The following is a 27,029-nucleotide window of genomic DNA, read 5'->3' on the forward strand; positions in this document are numbered from 1 at the left end:
TGAGCGGCGGCGGCGGCGGAGCGGGCAGCGAGCGCGGGGCCGCGCCGGGGCCGGGGCCGGGGCCGGGGCCGGGGCCGGGGGCGGGCGGCCGGGGCCCGCCGGGCGGCCGGCGCCATGGGCACGGTGCTGTCGCTATCGCCGAGCTACCGGAAGGCCCCGCTGTTCGAGGAGGGGGCGGCCACGGTGGGGCACTACACGGCGGTGCAGAACAGCAAGAACGCGAAGGAGAAGGGCCTGAAGCGGCACTCGCTGATCTCGGTGCTGCCCTGGAAGCGCATCGCCGCCGTCTCCGCCAAGAAGAAGAGCTCCAAGAAGGTGCAGCCCAACGGCGGCTACCAGAGCAACGTGACCCACCTCAACAACGAGAACCTGAAGAAGTCGCTCTCCTGCGCCAACCTCGCCACCTTCGCCCCCCCGCCGCCCCCCGCCGCCGCCGCCGCCGCCCTCGCCTCGGCGCAGAAGGTGCCGCCGGTCGCTCCCGCCGCCGCCGCCGCCGCCGCTACCCCGCGGCGGGTGGTGGTGCAGGCGTCCACCAGCGAGCTGCTGCGCTGCCTGGGCGAGTTCCTCTGCCGCCGCTGCTACCGGCTGAAGCACCTCTCGCCCACCGACCCCGTCCTCTGGCTGCGCTCCGTGGACCGCTCGCTGCTGCTGCAGGGCTGGCAGGACCAGGGCTTCATCACGCCGGCCAACGTGGTCTTCCTCTACATGCTCTGCCGGGATGTCATCTCGGCCGAGGTGGCCAGCGACCACGAACTGCAGGCAGTGCTGCTCACCTGCCTGTACCTCTCCTACTCCTACATGGGCAACGAGATCTCCTACCCGCTCAAGCCCTTCCTGGTGGAGAGCTGTAAGGAGGCCTTCTGGGACCGCTGCCTCTCCATCATCGACCTCATGAGCCCCAAGATGCTGCAGGTCAACGCCGACCCGCACTACTTCACCCAGGTCTTCGCCGACCTCAAGAAGGAAAGCGGGGCCGAGGAGAAGGGGCGGCTGCTCATCGGCCTCGACCGGTGAGCGCCCGCCCGGCCCCGCCGCCCGCCGGCCCCGGCCCCGGCCCCGCCCGGACGCTCCGCTCCGCTCCGCTCCGCTCCGCTCCGCTCCGCTCGCCCCGGCCCGGCGCCCGGCCGCTTCCCGGGGCTTCTTCCAGGCGGGGAAAGGCGGGGTCGCCCCGGTGAGGAGGGGGGGAGCCGGGGGGGGGCCGTCCGCCGCCGGCCCGGAGCGCAGAGCCCGGGGTCCCCCCCGCCGCTTTCCAGCCGCCGCCCCCTCCCCGCCCCGCGGGCCCGGGGCCGCCGCGGCTCCGCCACCGGCCCGAGGCAGCGACGGCGGCGGCGGAGGAGGAGGAGGAGGAGGAGGGGGCCGGGGCCGGGGACCCCCCGACCCCGCGGCGGGGGGAGCGGAGCGGGGCGCCGGGTGCGGGGCCGGGCACCGCAGCACCGAGACAAAGACCAGGGAGGGGGGGCAAAACCAACCACAAAAAAACCGGAAAAAAAAAAAAAAAGGATAAAAAATAAAAAAAAAAGAGGCTCGAAAGGCTTCGCCGGAGGCGGCTGAACGGGGCCGATCGTGACTCGCCGGCGCCGCCGCCCCCCGCTATTTATTTTCTTTGAAGAGACTCGCATTTCGGTCGGGGTTAAGGGAAAAACCGCTACTGTATCATGAGCTCAATGTGAAATGTCTTGTTCCCATCGTGCACTGATCATGAGTATTGTGTAAAGGATCTACTTGAGTGTGCAAGCAAGGAAAGAATCTACATGCTGCTATATGAATACTTTTAGAACAAAAAAACAAACTCCTAACCTGCGGGGGGGGGCAAAAAAGAAAACCCCTTCTTTATTCTTTCATTGTTGCTTTTACAGTGGTATTGCGCATGCAAACAGGAGCATTTTGTGTCTTCAAAAAAAAAAAAAAAAGGAAAAAAAAAACACTTAAAAAAATAATAAGCAAAAGAAAAACCTTACGGAGAGATGGCTGTAAAAATGACACCCATGCACAAAGACCCGACACCACCCCGATACCGCAGTCTTGAGCTGGAATTCCCCTATCAGGCCTGGGGACTGAGACCTTCTTTTGGGTTTTATTTCGGTTTTTTTCTCCGTGTGCACAGTTCTAGTTTAGTTCTGGTCCATCGGGCGTTAAAGTCGCAAACGAGAGGGAGAAATGACGTGCCATTTATTTTTATTTCTTCTTTTTCACTTGAAGCTCGCCATCGCTGTACATGGACCCTGCTAATGATACATGTGTACGTACGTTTTTTTAGTGCAATCTCTTCTGTAGATCTTTGTTGACCAAATCGGTGGGTATTGTTACTTATTAATTTATATTTGTCTCATTTTGTATGTATGTGTATAGTGTGTTTGTAAGTATGTGTGGTTTATAACCTGACCGACTGTGTCATGGGGCTCAGTGTGCCTGTAATTTAATCCCCTCCCCTTATTTTTATTTATTTTTGTACTGTGCTGATTAAATAAAAATGCACTGACCATCCATTACACGGCAGCGGTTCGTGGCGGAGTCTTTTCTGCAGCCCCGACGCCCCTGCGCGGCGCTGGGATTTGCCTCGACGAGAGCGGGCTGTAGCGCGGCCGCGGGGTCGTGGCGTCGCCGGGGCCTGGCGGGCGAGGGGAGCGCCCGACGCGGCACGCGAGAGGCGGCACGGCGCGGCACCGCGCGCCCAGACCCCGCTTGCCACCGGCCATCGCGAGCGTCGCCCTCCCCGAGCCACCGCCCCGGGCAGAAACGGGCGCCGCCGGAGCGGGATGCAACGAACGGATTGGTTTGGTTTTTTTAAATTTATTGCAGTGAATTATGTAAACAAAAACCCAGATCCATGATAGTAGGTCTTTTTTTTTTTTTTTTCCTGCTCTTTTACATGTTAAAATATCAGCGATTAAAATAAAAAAAAAAAAAGGGTTCATTGCATTATCGCCCCAGGCTGAAAATCGAAATTCAATTTAGAAACAGTTAATTTATGGGAAAAAACAGGAATATATATATATATATATATTTTTATATTTTTATATAAAACCAGAGCGGGAACAGATAATATATTTTATAAAGACACATTTCATCACATACAATATTGCCATCTCATAGTATGAGACATTTCCTAAACCTGCGATTTATTGCCATCCGTCGTGATTCGCTGCAACCATTTCCTTGGAGGGATAGTGTATAAGAGTGCCGATGAAATCTCCCGCCGCTGCCTGGCCTGGGGGTTAGTCTTACGGGGGGACGGCTGGAGCAGTAGATACAAAAAGCGAGAAAGTGCAAACAGAAAGGCACAGCGAGGGCGAGGATTTTCCTTCTGCTGCTTCCCCGGGAGGACGCGGACGGGAGCTGGGCTGTCCCACGGCTTCGGCGTTGGCCGCGCTCCTCCTGAGGAGCAGGCGCTGGGATTAAAGGAGGAGGAGGAGGAGGGTCCCGGTGGTCCCGAGCCGCCCGCGTGCGCCTGGCGAGGTCAGGAGCCGTCGCGGGGGGTGGGACGTCACCTTGGGTGCTTGGGTTTGCCAGCAGCTGGAAGAGCTTCTTCCCGGGGACGCGGGGCCGGCGCGACGCGCAGAGCCCTCCGGTGCGGGAGCCGGCCGTGCAGCCCAGAGTGGCTCACTGGGAGCGAGCGCCGGTGGCCGGGATGCGGCGCTGGGATGCTGGCGGGCGCTGGTCCGAGGCCGGGGGCCACGTGAATGGGAGGGCTCTGGCACGGGGCCTCCCCAGCAAAGGGCACCTCCTGTGGATTAAGCTTGTCCCACCCAAATACAGATGGAGAGCTGCTCTCCGCTCGAGGTACCCCTTAACCTCCGGTCTCGGCTTCGGTGGTTGGGTACAAACGCCGCAGTGACCCGTCCCTGCTCCCCGTGGCCATGGCGTGGCTTTGGGAAGCCTTTCGTTAACGGGTCGTTAGGTGAAGAGCCTCTTCCAGACTTTGCGATTCCTAAAATGCTCAATTAAACGCGTGCTCCCTGTTTGCGGCTGGGCTGGGACCTGGCGGTCCCCAAGGTGGGGTCACCACGCAGACCCCCCGCGTCCGAGGGGCTGGAGATCCTGACCTGACCAGCAGTGCCAGGACTCGGTACGTACAACCCCAACGTCACGCCTCCGCTCAAAAACCACAGCAGCAGCCCGCTATGCAGTGGAAATAAAAAGCTTGTTAGTATATATGGCCCTCCCGTAAACACCGAGTTCAGGGTTATCTGAGGCGGGCAGACGCGGGCACCGTGCATGGGGGACCGTGATGCCACCAGACAAGCCACGGCAACGCACGACGCCCCAACATCCAACACCCGCAGCCGGGACGACCCAGGAAAACGCTTCCAAGGGCACAGCCGGGATGTTCGCAGCCGGATTCGTGCTGCTGCCCCTCGCCTGGCGCGGACGGACGTGCCCGGAGTCAGCGTTACGTAGTGCAAAGCGAGGGAGCCGTGGCCTCGGCTCCCAGGCTCCCCATGTTTCTCCTTTTAGCCCTCCCTGAACCCCAGCGCTGGGCCTAACATGAAGCCACGTGGATCATCTAAACATTCAGCAAGGCCACTTGGGCCAAATGGGAACCCACCGGATTTTTTAGGCGACCGGAGAGGGAAATTAAGGCAAAAGCAATGCAGGATTAAAAAAAAATAAAACCTCTGCACTGTGAATCCCACTCTCCTTTCTGCTGGTGGACCTGTCTCCGGCCAAGGTGCCTCGATGGGTTAATGAACTCCAGGCAGGAAAGCAGCAAGTCTAGAGGTGCGCGTCCGTGTACCATCCCGACTGCGCGCGGAGGCAGGGCTGGAAGAGCGCGGAGTGTCTCCCCGGCGTGGGAAGCCAGCCCTCCTTTCCAAACCTGGCTCTGGTTCCATCGGGATTTGGTCTTACAGAACCAGACTCCCTGAGTCGGGTATCTTTGGTTCCTCCGGTGGAGGCTGCATAATATTGCAAAAATGACACACAAAAAAGAACCACAGAAGGGAACAGTGGAGAGGGTTTAAGAAATCGATGTGGGAAAGGGAGGGAAGGGTGTAAGTACCTATAAATGCTCTTTTTTTGGACTAATTGAGAAGCACCTTCCCGATTTTCTGGCCTCTTTTGTAAGATGGATACAGGTCACTGGCTATTTTAAGCCTTCGTTGCATGTGGTAGTAAAACCCTCTCCTGAATTTGCGTTTGCTAAACCTCTAGCCTTAGTGATCTTTTTAGGCGCCTGACCAAGTCACAGCTGAGCATCTCTAAATTCATCCCCCTGAAAAGTCCAAGGCACGGGGAGGGCGACCAAAGCCCCAGTCCGTCTTCCCTCCGCTCGCTCGCTCGCTCTCTCCGGGCTCGCTGCGCCAAGCGGCGGGGGATGCTAATTCCCCGGCACGCAGAGGATGAAACCGGAACGATGCTTGGTGAAATCCGGTTGGGATTGGTTAATCTTGGTTTCCACGGAGACGGTGCATTTTCGCCCGTGCAGGCTGCACTGGACCGGGTTGGTGACGCTCACTTGCAGAGCGCGTTTCTCACTGCAAAGGCAAAAAGGAGAAGAGTCAGGCAGGAGGGCTGGGATGCGCTTGGCACCGCTGCTGAGAGCTCGGTGCAAGGCAGGGAGAGGTGTTGTCGGGTCAGGATGCATCCTGCATCAAAGCGAGCACACTGCGTTAAGCCAAGCTTCAGCTCTAAGCCCAGCTTTCGGGCTCGGTTGAGCCCTGCTCCGCACGCGAAGGTCTCCCACGCAGGGAGCCGTGTGCCCAGGGCCTTCGGCATCGGGATCGGTGCCGATGGGGGGGGCATCGCTGCACGGGCAAAGCAAAGGCCGGGTTGCAAAAGGCCTGGGCTCTGCTGCCAGCTCGGCCAGCCGCTCGCCGAACGACCTCGCCAGCAATCACACCTATCGCTATCATTACAATAATGCTGACGACATCCCTTGTTCTGAGCTCAGAGATTAAAAGTACAGCATGAAATAGCTAAAAGAATCACAGGTAGGGTTGGGTTTTTTTTTTTTTTAATTCCCTCTCCAGGCAGACAGACAGACAGACTGACCATGCAGCCTCCTGGGGTCGGAGCGCCCCGAGCGGAGGCAGCGGCTGGCTGGGCACAGGCGCTGGGACAAAACTGTCACTGCAAACCATTTCCCAGCTCTTTAACCCTTTAACCCAGCCTTGGTGCTAAAAATGATTCTCATGAGTGAAATCAGGAGTTTCTACCACCCAAATTGGTTTTTCCGTGGCTGTTTGGGTTGCGGAGGACATCAGGACAGCACGGCCAGACGGCTGTCCATCTCTGCTCCAGCCGAGACAGGCTCAGGGATGGCCAGCAAGGACGCTCCCCTTTGCTAAAGGCCATAAAAGCTACTATTCTATATCACAAATAACGTTGCTTGTACTGGAAGCAGAGACGTGCCCGGGCGCTCCCTCGGGCTGGGGATGGAGATGCGGGGTGGCCAAGCCGACGCACGAGCCCCAGCCACGAGCCCTTGGGACCAGCAACGCGCGGGCGTCCTGCGGCAGGAGAGGGGGTTTGCAGGGGAAACGCCTGCAGCAGAGCCGTCCCCCAGCCACCGCCAGCCTGGGGAAGCGGGAAGAGCTATCCAGGGACTTGGCCTGTGGGAAATCCCTCCTGTGACCTCACCCGCATTTCAAATTCCTGAATTTCCAGAATTTCTTAGTATAATATTGAGTGGTTTAAAGACTCGTTGGCATCAACTCCACCGCCTCCCTTGGTGCTCTAAATACACTGAGGAGGATGTGCTGGGTTTTGCTGCGTTTGGCTCCCAGACCCGAGGTCTCGCCTTGCTTTAGCTGTTACAGCGTTCTCACTGATGCAGCGTAAGTCCTTCAGGCAGCACAGGCTTCGTTTTCACTTCGTTAAGACCGTTCAGGACGCACCCCATCCCACAAGCCGCCTTTTTATGCTGCTTCCAAATAATTAAGATGTTCCCCGTGTCCATAAAAATGAGCGGGTGTTCGGCTGGGGGGGTACCGGCAGGGGAGCAGCACACAGAGCCCTCACGTTGTCCCAGGTATTTAATACTTATTTACTCCTGCCTCAGTGAGTTGAGGCTAAAATCCCTGCTTAGTTGGCTATTTTTACCGTGTCTTAGCAGAACGAGCCGCACACGCAGAGGAGCCTCGCAGAGATTCCTGCCATCGTGTGCTTGGAAAGCAGGTTTAGCATCAAGTGCCTGTAATGAGGATAAGCGCTGACGACTTTCCCTCTCCTCTCCCACAGCCCTCATCAAATTATAGGCAAGAAGAAGGGTCTGTGGCTGTTCATCGTCAAACCCTCCTGACCCTTTTGCACAGAGATAAGCAGCCTGAACCAGGGGAGAGGAATGTCGTTAACCTGAATTTTGACCACAAGCAGGACCCATGCCTAGAAATCAGAAGGGCCTTGACGTATTTTGAGCCCTGTGGCTGTGGGACCTTCAGCAAGAAGCTACATCTCTCTGGGTCCCAGCTGCTGCAGGAGTGAGGAGAATCAACTAAACACATGGCTACGTGACGCTAACGCTCTCCTGGGACAGCGGGCTCTGGAGAAGCCGCTCTGATCTTCACTCCGTGTATTTCCATTAAATAAGGGCTTCACCTCCCCCGCCGTGTTTTCCACATCCCACCGTGACGGCACTCATTCACTCTTGATCATACGTTGCTTTTCTTCATGTGAGAAGAGGTTTCAGCCTCAAAACCTTTTGCTGGGGGAGCAGGACAGTTCGTGAATGGCACCCAAAGAGCAACCCACAGAGGGATCTGCAAGTCCACAGAGGGATTACAAACCCTGTCCTTGGTCTTCCTCGCCAGGCAATGCAATGCTGAACCCTGCCGCCAGCTCCGCAAGCAGCTCGATGTGCTGGGACCTTGAGTCTCTTGGGTGCTGCTCCTGCGCGTGGTCAAGGGCCAAGAAGGAAGAGGTGGGAGGAAAGGTCAGTTTGGTTTCCAGTCCATCAGTCACATCAGCATCACACCTCTTGGTGCAGCGGCAGAAAGGGGAGATGGCAGCTGCTGGCTGCCCTGGAGTAAGATGGTTTATTTATTGACCGAAAGGGAGAAAACAGGTGCCTGCATCAGCCAATAAACCAGACTAAAAGCCCTTCCAAATCTCACTGCTACAAGGAGATTTTACGAAGCAGCACAGCTGGGGAGATGCTTCCCCAAGTTCCTGCAGAATTTAGATCCCAAAGGAAGAGTCGGAGATGGAGACGGTCCAGCGTAATCCTGGAAGTCCAACAAAGTCTTTCATAGACAAGGGCAACACACAGTGACAAGACCCTTTGGGGATCACTGGTGCTCTGCAAGACCCCAAGCAAGACCCCGATGGCAGCAAAGACAGAGACAAGTCCCACTCCCACTCAAACTTGGGCTAAAAACTGAGTTTTCACTGTATGATCCTGTCCCACCATGGTACTTTTGCTCTTCCACCTCTCCATCCCGATAAGGTGATTCAGTCAGGAAAAGGTCGTTAAGGTGAAATTAAGGTGGAAGAAAGTTTGCACTACCAACTTTCAGGCTTGGAAGCACACATCTATTCACCATCCATGCTTTAAATTCCTTAAGTATTTCAATGGTTGCTACTGTTTAAGGAACATTTATGAATTTACTAATTACTTACGAATAATCTTCTGGCCTTCTGACAATTTAAAGGACCAACTGCGTTTCATATTAGAGGTGGAAGATCTTGTCATTTAAAGGCTTCATCAGGGCAGAACTGAATGTATTTATGACTATTCTGCAGCTGAAGACACAGCCACAGCACAGAGAGCTAAGCGAGATGCCCAAGGTCGCAAAAAACAGCGTCAGAATTAAGAGCTAAACCCAAATTCTCCAACTTTCAAGATCTGCCTTTAAACCGCAGATGAGCAACCCGCCACAGCAGTCCAAATGCCCGTCTCTTCTTTCGTCCTGTGGATCTACTTGATTCAAGGATCCTGCGTTGGTTCAGACCCGGTTCCTTATCAAGAGCCATGTCCAAGCTCACCCCTCTGTTCGACAGGCAACGACTGCCTGCATGTTACGGCCTCAAAAGACAGCTGGAAAGTTTTTGCTGCCTGGAGAAGACCCTTGCCCTCATCCTTTTGCTTTCATCCCCCTCGCACTTGATGCATCATCTCCCACGGAGGTGCCGTGTCTGCCGGTGGGAGAGCCCTCTCCTGCGGATCCGGCGGCGGGATGGCCGGGAGCCCCCGGAGCTGTCACTAGATTGACCCTTACTACAGGCTGCGTAGGAGAATTTGTTCCAGACATCAGCCTCTATTTTAGTAAGTCCTTAACAGGCTTCCGAGACACGTCTGCCGTCTCTCTTGTACAGACATGCGTTTAGGAGACCATCGACAAGACGTCAGAGCTCGTGTGGGTACCAAGCACAGCTCTGCCCGAGACCAGCCCCGTCTGATGGCAGGTTTGGCTCTTCACCAAGCCCCAGCGTAACCGGCACACCGACAGAAGTCAAGTCAATTAGGACAAAATGATGGATGCTGCTGCCAGGCATCTTCTGGGAAAGAAAATTACTTGTTTTTAACAGTGATTCCATTAGAGGAGACAGCGAGATGCAAGGCTCTGCCAGCCCCCAGCATCCAGGCCTGAAACTGCCTGGAAAAGCGTAAAGGAAAAAAAAGGGAGCTTTCATGGGAAAGTCAGGATCAACCCCAGCGCTGCTCCAGTCCTGCCAGGGAGCCACGTGGGAAGTTCGGTATGTAATAAACCACACGATAATTATTTCTGTATGTAATAAACACCAAGGCGCTGGTGTTTTCTGAAAACACAGGTCTTTTTATATGACTGCAAACAATATTTTTGGGTGGAAACAGCCTCTCTCGACATCCTGGTGGTACAAGCCACGGCCACCGATCTCAGCTGGTTGTGCGGGCAGGGACTTCTCTTTGCTCTTTGGATTTCATGGCTCGGTGAACTCTGCAGGACTGGGTGCCTTCGCTTCCTTCATCGCTCCAAACCAGCCCGGCGTGCAAACTGCCTTTATCAGCTCACTTCGCTCATTAGCGGAGTTAATGGCAAACAGCCGAGGCGACGGCTCTGGGGTGAGCGTGCGTGCGTGCGAAGCACCGCGAGCGTCGCGTGAACGGTGTCCGCGTATACGGGAGAACCACATCATCGTTAGAAATACAGCGTGAGCTGATGAGGCACCCGGGTCAACGCTGGCAAAAGGGAAACCAGCGGAGAAGAGAGGACTCCAAGTGGAAGCAGACTACTGGCCCATGAAATATGAGAGTTTTGACTGAGCATTTAATCTAGGACCTCAGGGAAAACACAAGCCAAGTAGCGCATAAATGGCCACAGACATCTGTCAGCACTGTTGATAATACAAAAGCATCCATGTCGCCAATAAGTGGTGGGAAGCAAAACGGTGAAGGGAAGGAGCGGAGAAAGATCAGAGGGAGTTTCTGTGAAGACGGCGTGTTAAGACTGGAAAGTTAAATAAATGTTAAACACACGAGATGCTTAAGAGCAAACACAGATGACCTGGAATGCCTTGCAAGGAGCCGTAATAGGCACGAAAACACAGCAAAGCGCTCGGCGATGAGACGTTCTTCCCTGGTAGGTGTGAGCTCCATTGGGAAGCACAGCGGGATGCAGAGAGCCAGGAACAGGCCGTGCCCGGGGACAGCGGGAGTCGGCCACGGCCCGGGCTGCTCCGGCGCTGCAGCCCCGTCACTCCCAGGGCCGGGAAGAGGGGAGGAACGGGCAGTGCACGCAGATTTTCCAGGGTCTTTAAATGAGGTGCTGCCTGCCTATGGCCGGACCCAACGCACTCGCGGAGCAGGAAATAAGTTAGGAAGCAAAATTTGGGTAGAAGATGGCAAAGCCAAGTCCAGTAAGAAGTGCCTGATTTTCACGACAACAAACCAGAGGGATTTAAATGAGGCTAAGCGTGCAACGTGAAACCAGGGCTCAGCAGTAATAAACCGAATGGGATGTATTCCGGAGGGGATTTTTTTAAACTATCAAATCTTTCTAGAGTTTAGATCAAGGCCTCTTTCTGGAAAGGCAAGCGTCGCTGTGGATTACTTGGTTACGGCTTCAGGAGAGCGTGCAGCTGCAAACAAGCTGTTAGGAAGCATTCGGAGCAGGACGGAGAATACTGAAAAAATTGTAACACCTTATGTAAGTCAGTGCTGCAGTCTCATCTGGATACCGGCTGCAGCCTTTGAGGGGGTTCAGTGATGAAAAAAAATACAGAAAGGCTCACAGATGAAGGGAGGCTATAAAAAGGAAACCAAAAAAGCAGCAGCTATATTCTGCATGAAGAAAATACGTAAGAAGCGGAGAGAGAAACTAGAGAGGTCTAAAAAAAGGCGGCTTTCAAAGCTCTGCTTCCTAACAACAGCCAAAGAGAAAAACAGTAATACTGAGAATTTCAGGGTGGGTTAAAATAGTTTTCCAGGCAATGTGGAATCTCGCCGCTGTGGATCACTCCAGGCTGTGGCGCTCACTGCTACTGGGTGGCACAGAGGTGAGGAAAACCGAGCGGGGTCTAAAATGACATCGCATATAACATAGGTAATAAACATTTACGTATCTGAGTTACAACAGGTGTCATTTTTGGAAAAGATAAGTGTCTTCTGCACGAGGATTTAAAGCACACTGGCTGTGCAGGCTGTGTGTTTGGCAGGGGCAGATCTATCTCGTCTGAGCACTCGTGGTTTTCTGCACCTTGCAGGACAATGATACTGGGGACATTCGGGCTCAAAGGAAAAGTTATAGCTCTCACTGTGAAAATTAACCCCACAATAGCTTAAATGGAGAGAAAAACAGGAACATTTAGTTTCTCAACACGTACAAGGGGGAAACCCGCACCGAAACCTCGTGTGCGGTTTCTGTCACCCCGGCTGGAACTCTCAGCTTTGCACGAGGAGCAGAGCGCCGCGCTGGGAGAGCCGCGCCGTGCGCAGGACCGGCGCGGTCCACGCTGTCGGCGGCGGGCTGCGAACAGAAGCGTCCCCTGGGGAGCCACGGCAGTAAGGGCAGCACACGTAAATAATCCTGGGGGGATATTTCATTCCAGGGAGCGGGACGTCCTGCTGCAAGCGTTCAGAGCTCCAGCACACTTCATCTTCCCTATCCTGCCGCTGCCTCTCGAGGGGGCAGTAACGTTTGAAGTGTGAGCAGCTTCAAAGCACTGGGTCCCATTTCCAGAAGAGATTTACACACTTGGAGCATAAATTTCCCTAAGTAAGATGCGGATGACTTTAACAGCATCACCCCCGTGACTCCTTGGCACACTTCGTCCTTCTTTGCTCTGCTCAAATCCGCTGCCATCAGAAGGAGAAAACACCTTTTCCCGTCCAGCTCTTATTAAAACACCCTGGCTCATGTAGCTGCAGGTTAAAAGCAATGATTTACTATCCCGTGTACCCAAGAAAATACTCTAACCTCCTCTTTGCCTCCTTGCACTGGCTGCTGGACGGCATTAGCACCCAGAGGAAATCCCCCTCCGTCCTGCTGTCCCTTTTTAGAGCAGCCCTGAAGCTGCACCTGGCAGCACCCTTCATCCCATGGGTTTGGTTACCAACACCGAGAAGCCCAGGGTGAGGAGATGATTAACCGGGACCCATTTTCGGGTGCAGATCACTCCTCTCTGCTCATAACTCAAGAGCAGCTGGATCAGCAGGAGATGAAGACGCGCGGTGGGTAGCGTGCCGCTCATGCAGCGTGTGCTGCGTTACTTGCACGTGCGCCCAAGTGACACGACAACATCCTAAACCACAACGAGTTTTCAAAATCCGCCTTGCGAAACCCTCTCCGAGGTCTCACACAGCGAAAGCACGAGACAAACAGGATGTTTTCTCGAACCGTCACTTGCTTTTTAGAGACGTAGGGTTGTTTGTGTTGTAGAGTCTTCTGGATCAGGAGGTCTTGGTGGAGGTTAGACATTAAGATGGATCAAAGCTATGGAAAAGGGAGACTACAAGGAAGTCAGACATGAATGAAGGAGATCTCAAGTCAGGATCAAAAGGTAAATTTCCATAGTCGAAGGTCAGAACAAGTCCTCCAGGCATTTTAATGCCGAGAAAGGTCAGCTGAGTTAAACGCGGCTCTGGCAGGTCCTTTCTCACTGTACGATTTTTCAAAATTATCTGCAGTCAAGTGACACTTGATACCATGAATTTTTTTTGGCCTTGAAAACCAGCAAATGTTGACGGTGTATTTCTAATACGGTTTTGTACCTTGTGGTCTGTGTTCAGGCAAATCACCTCAGAAGCTGGAAGAAGTGGCTTTTCAAAAGCAATTTTTTAATCTGCAGGAGAAGGACCAGGCTACAAACTGCAATCCCATGTTGTTCCACTGAAAACTCAGCCGCTCCACTTACTTAAAAAGTGGCTTTCAATCTTTTCTGGCTCTGACATGTGTCATTTTTCTCTGCAGCTCACACTGACATCTATTTACCAGCGCAAACCACAGAGCCGCTCGCCTCCGGTTTTGGGAACCATACATCCGTATTACAACATCATGCTAGCGAGCTGCGTCAGCAACTCTATTTTTGCCCTTTTTAATGAGAAACAAGATTTGTTAGCATCTGTATATTCCCAAGGAAAAGTGTTACATATGTCCAATGGCACATAGCAAGGCAAAAGCAAAGTCAGCTATTAATACTCTGGCCTGCTGGCGTCCCGCTGGTGCACTGAGACGGTTCCTTTTATTCGTGTCTGAACCGTAAAAGCCACTTTCCTAAGAAGACAGCAGCTGCCACAACACTGATGTGCTTTTTTCATGATGTGTCTGCGGTAGATCCAGGTATATTCCTTCCCCTCCAGCCGAGGTGTAAGCCTAGTCCATTAAATGTTTGGCTTTCTCATTCTTAAAATGCATTTATTCCTGCTTGAACCCAAGGTCAGGCGGTCCCAGAGCAGCGCCGGCGAGCTGCGGTTCGCTCTTCATTTAGTTAGTAACTGGGGCATTTGTGCACCCATCCTCGCTGGCCAGAGAGCGCTTTCCGGAAAGTCAGCGAGATGTAAAATATTTTTGTCTCTTCCAGCAAAACCATTTGATTCACGTGCTTCTGGGCAAAGGAGGATCCCCAGGGTGATGGGGCAGGGGCTGCTCCTCCCCTCTCCAGGGCTGTTCGCCTGCATCGGGAACTTGGGATAACAGCCGGGTTTCAAAGAAAGACATAAGCAGCTTAAAAGCAGGTTAACAGGGGTCAGGTCCCAGCCTCACTACCCATGGGGACTGCACCCCAAAGCTCTGATTTTACGGTGGGAAAGCCCCAAAAAGTGGTTTTCAGACACCGCTTTGCAAGCACACTGCATGGTGTACCCTAACATCCCCGTTCCGCCATCCCTGGGAAATCGGATCGAAATAAAAAGTGAATGTAATTAGCCCGTATCACATGAAATTCAAGAAAGGGATCCAAAAGTAATCGGAGCTTCATCTTCCAGCTGAACCGGGGCAAACGCTCATCACTCACCTCCCACACCCCAGCCCTAACACAACCACCTTCTCCAGGCTGAAGGCGCTGGATTTTGGGGTGGGAGAGGGGCCGGTTGGGCACCCAAGCTCAGCTATAAACCCTACCCACGCCTGGGCCCCTGGCTGCGCACCGCGAGGCGCGGGCAGCACCGTCCCCCTGCCTGCAGCGGGCAGGAGGCGTCGGGCTCCTGTAGCCGTTGCTGATGGTCCCTGAGTTCTGCTCCTATCGAAGCTGAGAATTCATCTACACACTTCAAACGGAGAAGTCTCAGTCTGTTATGCTCTCCTCGTGTCATCAGCATTCAATGCCTGATGTAATTTATCCCTTACGAAGCACTCGCTAAAGCTGGTCAACGGTTTTCTGGATGAAAAACGTGCATTCACTTAAATAGGGTATTTCCCGGGAAATCTCATCCACAAAGCAGCTTTCAAAAAAAAAAAAAAAAAAGCACAGACAGCGCGTTAAATTTTTTACTCCAACAGGCGAAATGAAAAATTTCCAAACCCGGGATTGAGGGTGGAGAAGGCAGCTCCCAGCCGCCGGGGGGGTGCCACGACAGCACCCACCAGCAGGGCTGTGCCTACCCAGACGGGCTGTTGATCGGACAGCCTCCCAGCAGGCACCCCGACGTGCCGCACGCCCAGCTCGAGCGCTCGGGACTGCAGGGGACTCTCAAATCCACTTACGGCTCCTTTTCCCTCCCTTGGTTGCCATGTGCGGTTTGATACCGCAGGAATTAAATCCCCTGCAGAATTCAGTACATTTTGCCTTCTCTCTACAGCTACAATTGTAAGTTTGGCATGAAGTCTTCAGCACGCTCAAGATTTACAGACTGGCGATAAGCATCCGTGTGGAGGAAAGTGAAAGGATGGGGAGAGCTGGGCCTGAGCCACGTGGGGTTCGTGGCACCCGCTGACGTGGGAGCGGGGTGGCAGGAGGGAAGGTGCCCCCGTCATTTCCATCCTCTCAAACGTCCATGAGGTTTCGGCAATAACGTGAGAAGAAACGTGGGGCTCCCCCAGCAGCACCTGCCTCTGCACGGAGCGGAAACCAGTTCTGGCACAGAATTACGAAACGAGTGATCTCGTTAGGTAAGAAACGATTTCTACGGCTGCGTAACATCCTTACCGCCGCGCTTCGCCCTGCCTGCACGCGTGGTTCCGGCGTGCTTTGCCTCTCGGTTTACATCCTACTTATTTTTGGATAAACAGAGGAATTGCGTTTCTGCGGATGACGGTTACACAGGTTACTGTCCGGCGACGCGTGCCGCCTGCCTTCATCTACTCATACCGACCCAGTTCTCACCATCAACAGCTTTCCCGGGGTGCAGCACCAACATACAAACTCCAGCTTCTTCTGAAGCTTCCAATCAGTCGTATTTTCTCCGCTATTCTGAGTCCTGGCAAAGCTTTTGAGAGTCAGCTCTCATCCGGCTTTCTGCTTTAGTAGGAGCAAACGTGGCCACAAGACGCTGGAGCGTTACATATTTTATAAAAACCACTACGCCAAAAATATGATTCAAAGTCCTTGGCTGGAGACAGAGTAAAAGCAGAACATCGGCTCATTCACGGGGTTATGCCAAGAATCCTGCATTATAAATGCACCAGCACATAAATAAAATAAGACCACTTAGGAAGATGAGCGCAGACTTGCTTCCCATGTAGGACATCACGGACCCCGATTCCCGGGCAGGCTGAGAAGCAGCGAAAGTCTTTCCTTACATTTTCTTTTTGGCTCCGGTCCTCGCTGCCACCCAGGCCGGGGGCTGAATTCACCAGACCCCCATGTGCTGGGGCGTCCGCAGCCCACATTTGCAATGTCCCTCCTGAAAGGACGCTTTTGGCCTGGTTAGCAGATGCTGATAGAATTCTGCTGGCTGAATTTTTGAAGTTTAAGGAAGAAATTTGGAAAAAAAAAAGACTTCAAAGGGAATCCAGCACGTTTCAGTCATCTGGGATGTATTTATTCAGCTCCTGCAAGAGTGTGAGGCACAGGGAGCTGATGGTGAGGACAAGAAGTATGGTATTATTCAACTGTTTACCACTCCAATTTACACGGGGGCACCAATTTCCTAGTATCAAACAGTGGTTGAAACAGCTGACGGGTGCGTTACGTTGGAAAACGGCGCCACACTGAAGTGCTGCTGTTGCCCCATCGTTTCCCTTCGATACAGCCATAACCTACAGTCGTCCCGATGGGGGAGCAACTCTGCCTCCCCCACTGGTACAGGCAGGGCTGTGAATTAAACAGGTATTTTTAGAGTCTGGCAGAGGTCCAAAGTCACAAACCGGGGGAAGCTGCCACTGAGCTTCATAGAGCTCCCCTAGAATTAATATTAAAAAAATCAAAAGTGTGCACGCTTTTGAAGTTCTCTCCTCCTTTTGTTTTTTTTTTTAATCATTCTTTGGGATCGACCCGTGTGAGTGAAACTGCCGGGAAGCCAGCAGAGATAAGCAGGAGGGCAATTTGCTAAGGCGAAGCCACAAGCTCGGCTTCTGCCGGCACCGATGGCTGTGATGCCACCGGAGCTGCGGGAAACAAGCGGATCCGGAGGCTCGCAGCCACGAGGACGACGGCACAGGGGCCGGGAAGCGAGGTTGTGTCGTCACATCCCACCCGTGGCTCCGAAAGCTTCGGTTCAATAAGGCCTCCGCGGGGCGGCTGTGCTGAGGACCGGGCTGTCGTTGTCCCCAGCCGTCCTGGCTGCGCTCCCGCCCTGCGGCCCGTGAAACGCCGAGCTGCTGTGCAGGCAAACAGCTCAGCTCCATTATATTCTGCACACATCGCCACTGAGCTCATTAAAGCCGGAGCCGGGAATTTAATGGGAGGGCTCTGACATCCCGGGGAACAACCACCGCCAGGTGCACTCGCTCGGCACCGCACCGCGGCTTCGGCATGGGCATAATTCACCCGGCTGCCTTTGAACGGCGTGTGACAGCTCGTGTGTGCGTGCGGGGAGGGGGTGATGGCGAACGCCTGCTTTTAGCGCTACAGCTCTCAGTCACTATAGCAACCTGGATATTCATCATCCCATCTGATGCTTCATTTCTGCCAGCCAACCAGGGGCTGACGCAGAGCAACGAGAGATGGGTTCATGTACTGCCTCCTGTGATTGCTGCTCGCTGCACCCCGGATAACCCCTGCATAAGCTAATTCTGCATGAATTCCCCTTTCGGAGGGGTTTTTTTAAAGTTTACAGGGGATGGTGCTGCTCACCACCGCTGCAATAGCAGAAGCGCCGGCGCAGAGGACGTTCGGGCAGGGTGTCACCATGACCTACTTAGCGCAGGATGAGGTGACATCACGTTAAATCGCCAGTGGCTTCCCGGTCCTCTGGACCACTCCGTCCGGCAGCAATGCTGAACTAATCCGACCCCGAAGGCAGATTTCCGACAAGGAGGCACCTCTGGCCGCCGGTATAACCTTGCTCTGTCAGCACGAGAGCTGTCTGCCCTCCTCGGCTCCTCTGACCTGGAACAGCTGTGCTTAATCCTGCCTCTCTATTTCCAGATCTGATCTGAAAACCTAGATTTTTCTCCTTTTCTAATAGAAAAGAGAGAAATTAGCTAAAGCTTCAGGGAATAGAAGAATACCACATAAAAAAGAGGGGTTATTGTACTGTATTCTCTTGCACCTTTTCTCCCCGAGAGAAGCAATGTTCCTGTTCGCCCTCCCCGTGCAAAGCAAGATTTTTATCACGTAGCACCTGATAAAAGGTCACGCTTTCACGGGCAACCAGCGACGCACATGAGCCTTTTCCCCGATGATTTAGGCAGGCAGGATCAGGGCTGCCCAGCCGGCAACCACCAGCTCGTTCCTGAAAGCCAAACCATGAATTTTGATCGAAGGCGAGCGCAGAGCGGTGGGGTGTGCCGGGGTTATCACGGCGTTGTGCGAGCGAGGAAGACGACTCCTCCTCTCCCAGCATCCAGACTGTGACATTTTAGCTGAGGAAGCTGAATCATCCTTCAATTAACGACAGGCTTTTAACCCGATGCTGAGGAGTCTCGCTGAGGTCTCCCTCTTGTTAAAAACACCTCTCTCTGTGGCCAAATAAAGAATCACTCGAGCACAGCGATTCTGCCACCCGTCGGGTTTATGCTGTCCCCCCTTGGGAGCCGTTTGCCGTTTGACGGGGAAGGACGTGGCGGCAGGGACGCTGCAGGCAGCACGGTGTTTTCTCTGAACACAGCGCCCTGCCAGGTGCCGGCCAAACCAGAGGCAGTTTAAGACACGTACCAGACCCTGCGGAACGAGGCAGGGAGGAATCACTGGGCAGGGAGGAATCACCGGGCAGAGGATGACGGATGGGAAGGGGAAGGGGAAGCAACGAGTCAGGGTGACTCAGGGCACAGACCTCTCGATCGCTTCATCATCGCGTTCAGGTTTTAGCTTTTTAACCAGCTGCTACTTCCCTCTTATTTCCCGGGGCCAGAGCACAGCCAGGGCCTTTCGGAGGAGCCTGAAGAGATAAAGCAAGTATGCAGGGCTTCAAAAGAGATTTTAAATATGAGGGATGCTCAGAAGGTGAGAGGGAAGCTTAGGAGCAGATCCGAGGTTGGTGCTACTGAAGCAAACCACCGAGAAGAGGCTGGGGTCTGAGGAACAAGAGCCCAGATCACGGAGTGACTTGGGGCGTTTGGTTTTGGCTGCCAACATCCCCGCGGGCTATCAGCAGAGTCCCAGAGGCGGACGGTATTTTAGGGATGGTGTTTGAACAGGTTTACAACTGTTCTCAGGACGTCAGGGGCTGACGGACCTCGTCTACACCAAACTTCCCCAGCAACACTACTTTTTTTTGAAGTCTTGAGAAAATTTGGCCTGTGTTTCCCAGCACAGGGTGGCCAAAAGACGGGGATGGTTGGTCCTTAACCCAGAGGAGAGTTTAGATTTCAGAAAAGAGGAGACAACAGCAATAACTGCAGCAGGCAATCGTGAGGTGAACAAATTATGGAGGAAGTGGGGCATTTCAGAGACGTCAGGAAGGAAGAAAGAGGATGGTTGGACCGTGCAGGGCTGGGAGCAGCCTCCGTTCCCGTAACGTAGGGAAAAGTTGCTTCTACTGCCTCAAAAGCTCCATTGCATAAAATCGTCCATGCAGGAAAGCCCAGCACTGACATCACCTCTGTATCAGCATTACAGCATCCCAATGAAACGCTTTGGGTCTAATCAAATTTCAGACATGATGGAAGTCGTTACTGCTCCGGTCGAAAGCATGGGAGTGAATCAGGTTTGAAGCCTGGGGAGAACAAACGATGAAGCGGATTTTGTACGAAAGATTTTCCTTCCATTACAAAACTTAAAAGTCATGAAACAAAGTCCTTCCAGTAGCGCACAGGTATTTAAAGAGAGGAATTTAATTCTGGACTCCTAGCGTCCTCTCCCAGGACCAAGAGCAGTCAGATTAGCCTAAAACAATGTGACGGCCGACCTGCCAGCAGCGTGGCATCAGCCACAGGCGCTCCCCGAGCAAAGAACCGAGCTGAAAAATATCGCCCCATAACTAATGATTAAAGGCAGCCTATTTCTCTACATTTCAAGCCAGATGATTCCTAAGAGCACCAAACTTTCACTATCTTTCCTTACTATTATGGATTCACGATGCCCTGCAAGGTATCAAGGATGCTTCTTAGAACCAGGACCTGGGCTATACCGGGAAACCAATTTTTTATGTGATGGCAAAACGACGGGCAGGATTTTAAGTGGGTCTGTATTCAGAGAGGTTGGCAGCCAATTCAGTTTTTATTATTTCAGGAGCAGTTGCTGAGATGTTCCAGAGTGGTCTCAGTACCGCTTCTGCAAAGTACAGGGCTCTGAAGCTGCAATCCCAGAATAAAAATGCTGGCACTTCTGCTTCCCTTTGTTCTCCCGTCTTTATTCACTGATACATGAGCACAATTCACATAGGCAGGAAAAAAAGCAACTTGCTGTGAAGAGAGACAACTACGTCTTATTTAAATACCTGACCTATTTCTGCTGTTCCTTTGCCTAACTTATTCGACAAGAAGTTTGGATTTGCAGAAATAGCTGAAATAAATGTGTCGGATCATGTGAAAAATAGTCTTCCTTGCGGCAAAGCCAGCATGAGAAACAGGTGCATAAACAAAAAGATTTTTGCTTATAGAAATTAAAAGTTTGGATGGGAAATGCACATTGCCAGGCTGCTTCCCACTATATTCAGCATTTGCATTTTCATTGTGACAACATATAATTTTCATTTCAGGGTATTACGTGACTCCACTGGAGGACAACACCTATGTAAACACAACGTGGACCTACACATTCAAACGTTTATCATCAGCTGGAAACACAGCAAATCCCTGCTGTCTCAAATTCAGCGGCTTGCTCAGTAGGCAGGGTGATCTCATTTTGGAAATCACAGTCTGTATCAATATCCCTGCCCTATTAGACAGGCTTTTAAATGATCTCAGGAGCACATCGCCCAGCTTTTGGCAAGGCGAGGCCCAGGGAAGGTGCAAGAGCTGATTCAGGCCGAACGGAGGGAACGCTGGGGAGGGACGGCGGCGGGCTGAGCGAGTGCTCGTGACCCGCCGGCGAGGCTGCCGGTGCCCTCCATCTCCCTGGAATAAAAAGGGGTCTGTTCCCAAGCAGGCTTGGGATGCAAGCTTTAGAGCGCAGACACGTTACTAGGCACAGTTAAATGCTTTTAATTACTGTCTGGCACAGTTTGCATTCTCAGCTGCAAAAGAATCGATCCTTCTTCCTATCTTTCCTTGCAGCGGAGGGTACAGTTTTTGCTTAAATGCTATTTCTGTTGATGAGCCTCTTTCCTTCCCACCCCCGACCTGCTGCTTCATGTAGATCGGAACCAATGCCAAAGGCTGGAACTGCTGGCAGCCGCAGGCAGCGCCGCTGCAGCGCCTCCAACAACGTCGCCATTATAGCCAACAACTCGGGACCCTCCGTGCCTTCGGATTCATCCCTCTCCTTCGCAACCCCCCCCCAGGGACTCTGCGATGCACTGCCGCGGTTGCAGGAAAATGGACCCGGTGACCTACAGGGTCTTAGGCGCCTACAGAAATTTCTCCAAATACAGGCAAGTTTGGCAAACCGGAGTTATTCTAAGAATAAGACATGGCTTCCTATATCCTTAGGTTTCCAGTCTAACAGGGATACTAATCACTTCACGGGGCTCTGGCAAGGATGAATAACTACAATCCCCGAGCCACGTCGAATGCTATTTGGAGGTACCAAACGGCGGTAGGCTTACCGTTATCGTATCCATCTTTCAGTAGGCAGAATTATCAATATTTTATGCTTCTATATTTCAGAGTCTGTGCTAGGAGAAATCAGCAGATTTACACATGGCACTGAGCAATTTGCTACATCAACCAAATGCCTGCAAAGCTAAAGCCATTAACAAATCAAATATCTACGGCTCAAGCATTCAGTATTAATTTATTTTGCTGCAGTCATTCCAGCTGAGCAAAATATCTTCCCCCACCCCAGTTTCTAATCAGCTTCCATCCTCCTCTGGGCTTACCAGAGTTAAATCTTTCACATTGCTCTCTGTGATAAATTGAAAAATTGAGCTGCGAATGGGGAAAAATGAGTTGCAAAGCAAATGCTTCCACTAGTGATAGATTAACTCTTTGTTCCAAGGCTATCACATCATTTCAAGAGGCTTCCTATATGTTTTCTGAAGAGCCATTGCACTGACAAGATAAGATGCCACCACTGTGAAATAATCTCCGGGAAAAGAACCATTCCTCTGGTCTCCAAGGGTATGCCCGCACGTGAGCCGGCTGCGGAGCTCCATGGTGGCACTACCAAAACGGCAAATTAATCTCTCATCTCAAGGCACAACCTGCAAGAGGACTATCTTACCCTCATCTTAGCACTTTCAAATACCTCCCGCGAACATCACAAACAAGGAATATTCTCCAATCTAATTTAAAAACTTCATTTGAGGATCTCGGGTTTTGCAACGTCATTTTTTGTGTGCGAGTGACAGAGGTAGCTGATGAGGGGTTTCAGTAAATAAGACAAAAACAGTCTTTTTGCAAAACAGATCTGTTTTGAGTCTCATGATTCTCCCTTCCTGTCTGCAGTGGAGTGAACTGGTCTTCTTCCCCTTCGCAGTCCCAGAGCTTCTCTTTTCTAGCTCCAGCAGCTCTATACGCAGAACATACTGACAGGAAAACAGCTGACGACATCCAGGGCATCCGTTAATACAACAGCCAGAAATAAGGAGGTGACGGCAGAACGATACGCAGCCAGATCTCTTAACACACGAGCACGCGGTCGCTGGACCACAGAGCTTGGAAACGTGTTATACACAAAACTAAAAACCCGACATGAAAAGCCAGAGGATCAAAAGGAGTGAGCGTAGGTGCGACCCCTCGGGAGAAGAGTGCTAATGCCCTCCCTGATCTCGTCCGTCTTGGCGCGGATCCTGCTCTTGTCATGGCGATGCACTGAACGACGTCCGTATTACGCCAAGGTATTAGGCAACCTTCTGTATTGCTGGGTGAATTTCCAGAGCTTGTGCAGTGCAAGCGATTAGGTTAGACGATTAGAAGAGTCCGTCTGACCTTGAGATCAATGAAAGCCCTCCTTAAGCCATGCAAGTTTCTCCGGGGCTAAAATCCCGCCACGGACGCGAGAGCCAACAGGCTTATTCAGATCACCGAGAAACAGAGGTCACGGCAAACCCACCGCTGCCAAGTTCAGTGCAGCATCGCATGACAGCCAGCGTGAGCTACTTAGTGAGCCAGGCTGCAAAAAACCTACCTGAAAATGATCTGGCAGCTTATAAATCTACTTTTATGCTTTCGTGAAGCACTGCCTCGGCAGCCCTGCTTATATGCAGCGAGGTCAAGCTTGTGGTGTACTATTAGCACGCCCCGGTCCCGATGCTGAAAGGAGATGACAACTCTTTTCAGCCCAGCATTTCCCAAAGGTGATGATACTCCCTTGACTCTCTTCTGGGTGTATGCACCTTCACATGACACTTGCATTCAGGGAAGAGCTGGCTACCTTTAAATTGCTGCACACAATTATCTTTGAATTCCTGCAGCGCAAGAGGGAAACAGCTGGAATTACTGGCTCCATGTGTAAACACTTGTGACCAGGAGAAAGCAAGCTCCTGACAGGTAATTAAGTGCTCCTTAGCTAGTGTAAACACTTAGGTCACTAATTGGAGCTGCTCCTTACTCTTTTGCTCTCCCTGTCCCTCCCACAAGGAACTGAGCTGCTGCCAGCAAAAAGTCAGCATAATTAAAGCTTATTAATCTGCAGTTCTATACGCAAAAAATAAAACCTTTGCAATGATTTTTCATATGCTCCATGATCCCTGAGCTCTCTGACACTGTGACCCAGGTGCGCTGTTGCGAGGAGGAGAGGCGAGGGTCAGTCCTTGGAGAGGCCGCGGTGATACAGGAGCGGGCCCAAAGCCTCAGGACCCAGGGAGCCTCACCCGGGACCGACCTGGTTCCCGGCGAGCGCGGCTGCAGCCAGCACTTGCCAGCCCGCACATACTGCTACAACTTTCAAAGCTGCATTTTTTTGCTATGTTACTTAAATTACAAGCAAGTTCTGACTTTGACTTTATAAAGGCGGTTCTCCCCGTGCACACAGGCAAAAGCTCCCCAGACTGAAGAGTCCTGCAAATACGATGCAATCCAGCGCCCTCGCTTTTTGGAAGGTACTTCTAATAAACCCAAGCAGGGGCTATATTAACTTGTCCGCCGAGCACAAGGTCCCGTGGCACCAAATCAATCCAACTGTAACAAGTACTTCAATATTCTCGGGCCAAGCGGACAAGTCATACATCCAAACGCTCACAATTACCAGGATTAAGCGTTTGAGAACGGAGGTGTGAAGGGAGAGGCGGGGAAGGCTTACCCTGCGGATTTTGCCCTGCTCCTTGGGTAACCACTGGCTAATTATCACATTTTCCCTTACACGGACAAACTGTATCACTGAACCCTAAACACTCTAGATCTGCTCCAGAGATAACTTCTACTTCAGATAAAGGAGCAAGTGGTAACAGGAGATGATTAACAGCCTAACATGGAAAGTTAACCCGCAACAGCATGGCCAATGACTTACAAACTGTTCTCCAGAGTACGCCGGAGTAGGAGCCCGGCAGTCCTACACCAGTTAGAACAGCTGTTACCAACAGCGTAACCAAGCACTTTGAAGAGCTGTATTAAATTTCAAAGGCATTCTGGATGAAATTGGGCTGGGCAGCACGAGAGGCAGGGCTCCTGTTCCCATCTCTGCCAAAGCCCCTTTCTGCCATCTCCTTAGATATAGGCACGCTAGCCGCTTGCCTGCGCGATAAAAGATAGAAGGCATTCAAAGAAATGATCCGAGGAAAGAGAAGTTAACTTTCTGGTTGACTTACACCCTTTCTACTCCCCAAAGACAAGTTTGACAGCCAGGCACATAGCATCCTCCCAGCCCTCCGTAAAAATATACACCGACAGAAGGCAGGACTAGAAAACAGAATTTGTTCCAAGCCGCCAACAAACAAAAAAACCCCCTTTGCATACACTATAAATTTAAAAGAAGCCAGTTGCTTTTTGGAACTGAAAAAAGCCCGAAGCAGACGGGACGTTACTGCGGAGCGGCGCTAACTGCTGTCTCTAATTGGCGGCCCGGGACAGGAGAGCACCCGAAGCTGTCGCGCAGCGCTGGGTTTTACACAGACCACAAGCTTCACTTTAGTTCCCACTGTCATTTAACAGAATCTCAGAAGTATAGTAAGGATGCAGTTAGTTTGTGTTGGCCTATTAGTCTTTATTTTCACTGCCGAAAGCATCCGTGTGCTCTTCCTATTACAGCGAGAACCATCTTTATATGCTCTCTCGGTCCGTTGCAAAATCCTCGACCTGCCTTACTGATCCAGCGTTCCCAGTTGAGTTTGAGAGGGGAACTGGAGCCTCCCGTGCTGCAGACGTTTCCCTGGGGGGAAGCTGGACAAACTGCAGAGCCGCTCGTGTCACCTCTCCGCTGGCACCGGCTGCTCTGCCTCCCCTTTCGCAGGGGAAACCGCAGCCCACAGCCAGCCTCGCTACAGACTCGCGCGGCCACAGACTCGGAGCTGGCTCCCATCTTTGAAGAGTTACGCTGTTTGGGCCTGCTTCTCTCGGGGGGAGGACTATAACGTGGGCTGTTAACACCTGCTACCGCTCCTGACTATAGCTCAATCTGTTTTTTTCTTCCCAGGTTTATTTGAAAAACCAAAATGCAAGTGATGGGCTGCAGTTTGGCCACGAGCAGAATGACAGCTTCGAAAGGGATTTTTCCAAAAATTCCACTTTAGCTTCTATATGCAAAGGTCAGAGCAGGAAGGAAAAACCCGATGGTGACACAGGACTTGTGACGAACCTGAAACCCTCAAGGGCACAACCCTGCTAGTATCTGTCTGTGCTACCCTGCTCTCCCAGGGCAGCAGGAAAGCCCGAGATGTCTCTCCAGCTTTTTTCCATGCGTTTTTCATTCACTGGCTACAGGTTATTTTTCCATCTCTGGAGGACAAGCGGTTCCTGCAGCCCATCAATACTGTTCAGCTGTCCAGAAGAGCTGTTATCGACGAGCCTGAGCCAGCCACCCGAGGCTGACCGTGCACATTTACCCGCCCCGCGCTCCAGCGCCTGGCTGACCCAGAAAGCGAGAGGTGCTCCAGCGAGGTCTGCGCCCAGCCGGCCCCAGCTCAGTCCCGCTCTCTCTGCTCTTCCACTGCCGGCCCTCGAAAAACGGGCTCGCAGAATAATTCAGGCTGGAGGGGATCGCTGAAGGTCACCTGCTCCAAGCCCCCACCCCAAATGGGGTCAACTTGAAAATCAGATCCAATCTGGGGACTAAGCAGCAAGCAAATCCTATTATAGCTGATGGCTCGGGGCCGCTGCTCGGGGCCAGCTGCCCCCTGAACTGCTACGGCAGCCCTGGCTGGAGGCATCAGAAGACGACAACTTGTGAAAAGCCGTTGTTGTCTACTAGCTGCCATGTCACAACCTTTAAGGACAAGGAGATGTTGATCCTAACACAGATGAATTTAAGATTTTCCTAGAGGCTTCCAGACACAGGACTGCTAGACATCGACAGCCTACAAGCTCCACAAACGCTGGAGCCAGGATGGGACAGAAAATCTCTAGAAGGAATACCCCACATCACCTGGGATGGAGGCACAGCCAGCTGCGCAGGGGAGCACCTCCCGTCTCCCCAAACCTGCGACAAAATAAAAAGCAGTAGGGTGGGGAAATGGAAGTGGCTGATGGATTTACTGCTGCGACCAGGCAGCCACCCCGGCGCTCTCCAGAGACAGGGATGTGCCAGCGCTCATCCCTGGTGCCCTGAGCATCTCCTGAACCAAGACCATCACGGAAGGAGGCAGGGGCAGGGCACGGCCATGGCTCTCGGCAAAGAGGGACGCCCAACTGGTTTCAGCAGTGAATGGCAAAGCCTTCAGCTTCAGGAGGACCGGAGATTGCCGGCATCTCCTCCCTGTGAAACTCTAGCCTCGGGGCGGATCGCGACAGTGGAGGCTCCTTCCTTTACTTCATGCCTTTATCTCTTCTCCTCATCTGCAGGATCCAAAGGAGATGAAAAACAGAGAGGATGAGCTGCCTGCTGCCTGGTTGCACAAGGACACAGACAAAAGGGAGAAGAGGGTGCTGTGCTATTTAAAG

The 27,029-nt window shown here is 52.6% G+C and overlaps 2 protein-coding genes across 3 annotated transcripts in view; one reads left to right on the top strand and one right to left on the bottom strand.

The window, feature by feature from the left end:
- On the top strand, positions 1 to 2,496 carry CDK5R1 (cyclin dependent kinase 5 regulatory subunit 1). Its single transcript, XM_087770102.1, has one exon. It carries the CDS (start codon positions 115 to 117, stop codon positions 1,012 to 1,014), a length of 900 nt encoding a protein of 299 aa, XP_087626228.1. The 5' UTR covers positions 1 to 114; the 3' UTR covers positions 1,015 to 2,496.
- The window catches only part of MYO1D (myosin ID), a 161,888-nt gene continuing 136,753 nt past the window's right edge, over positions 1,895 to 27,029 (bottom strand). For both annotated transcript variants that reach the window (XM_087770098.1, XM_087770099.1), the window contains exon 22: positions 1,895 to 5,474. In XM_087770098.1, the coding sequence (XP_087626224.1) occupies positions 5,318 to 5,474 (157 nt within the window). In that variant the 3' untranslated portion in view covers positions 1,895 to 5,317. The remainder of the gene's footprint in view (positions 5,475 to 27,029) is intronic.

The sequence above is a fragment of the Nipponia nippon genome, unplaced genomic scaffold (assembly GCF_047370975.1).
Source record: "Nipponia nippon isolate SJK-2023a ecotype South Korea unplaced genomic scaffold, ASM4737097v1 scaffold_32, whole genome shotgun sequence".
Taxonomy (NCBI): domain Eukaryota; kingdom Metazoa; phylum Chordata; class Aves; order Pelecaniformes; family Threskiornithidae; genus Nipponia; species Nipponia nippon.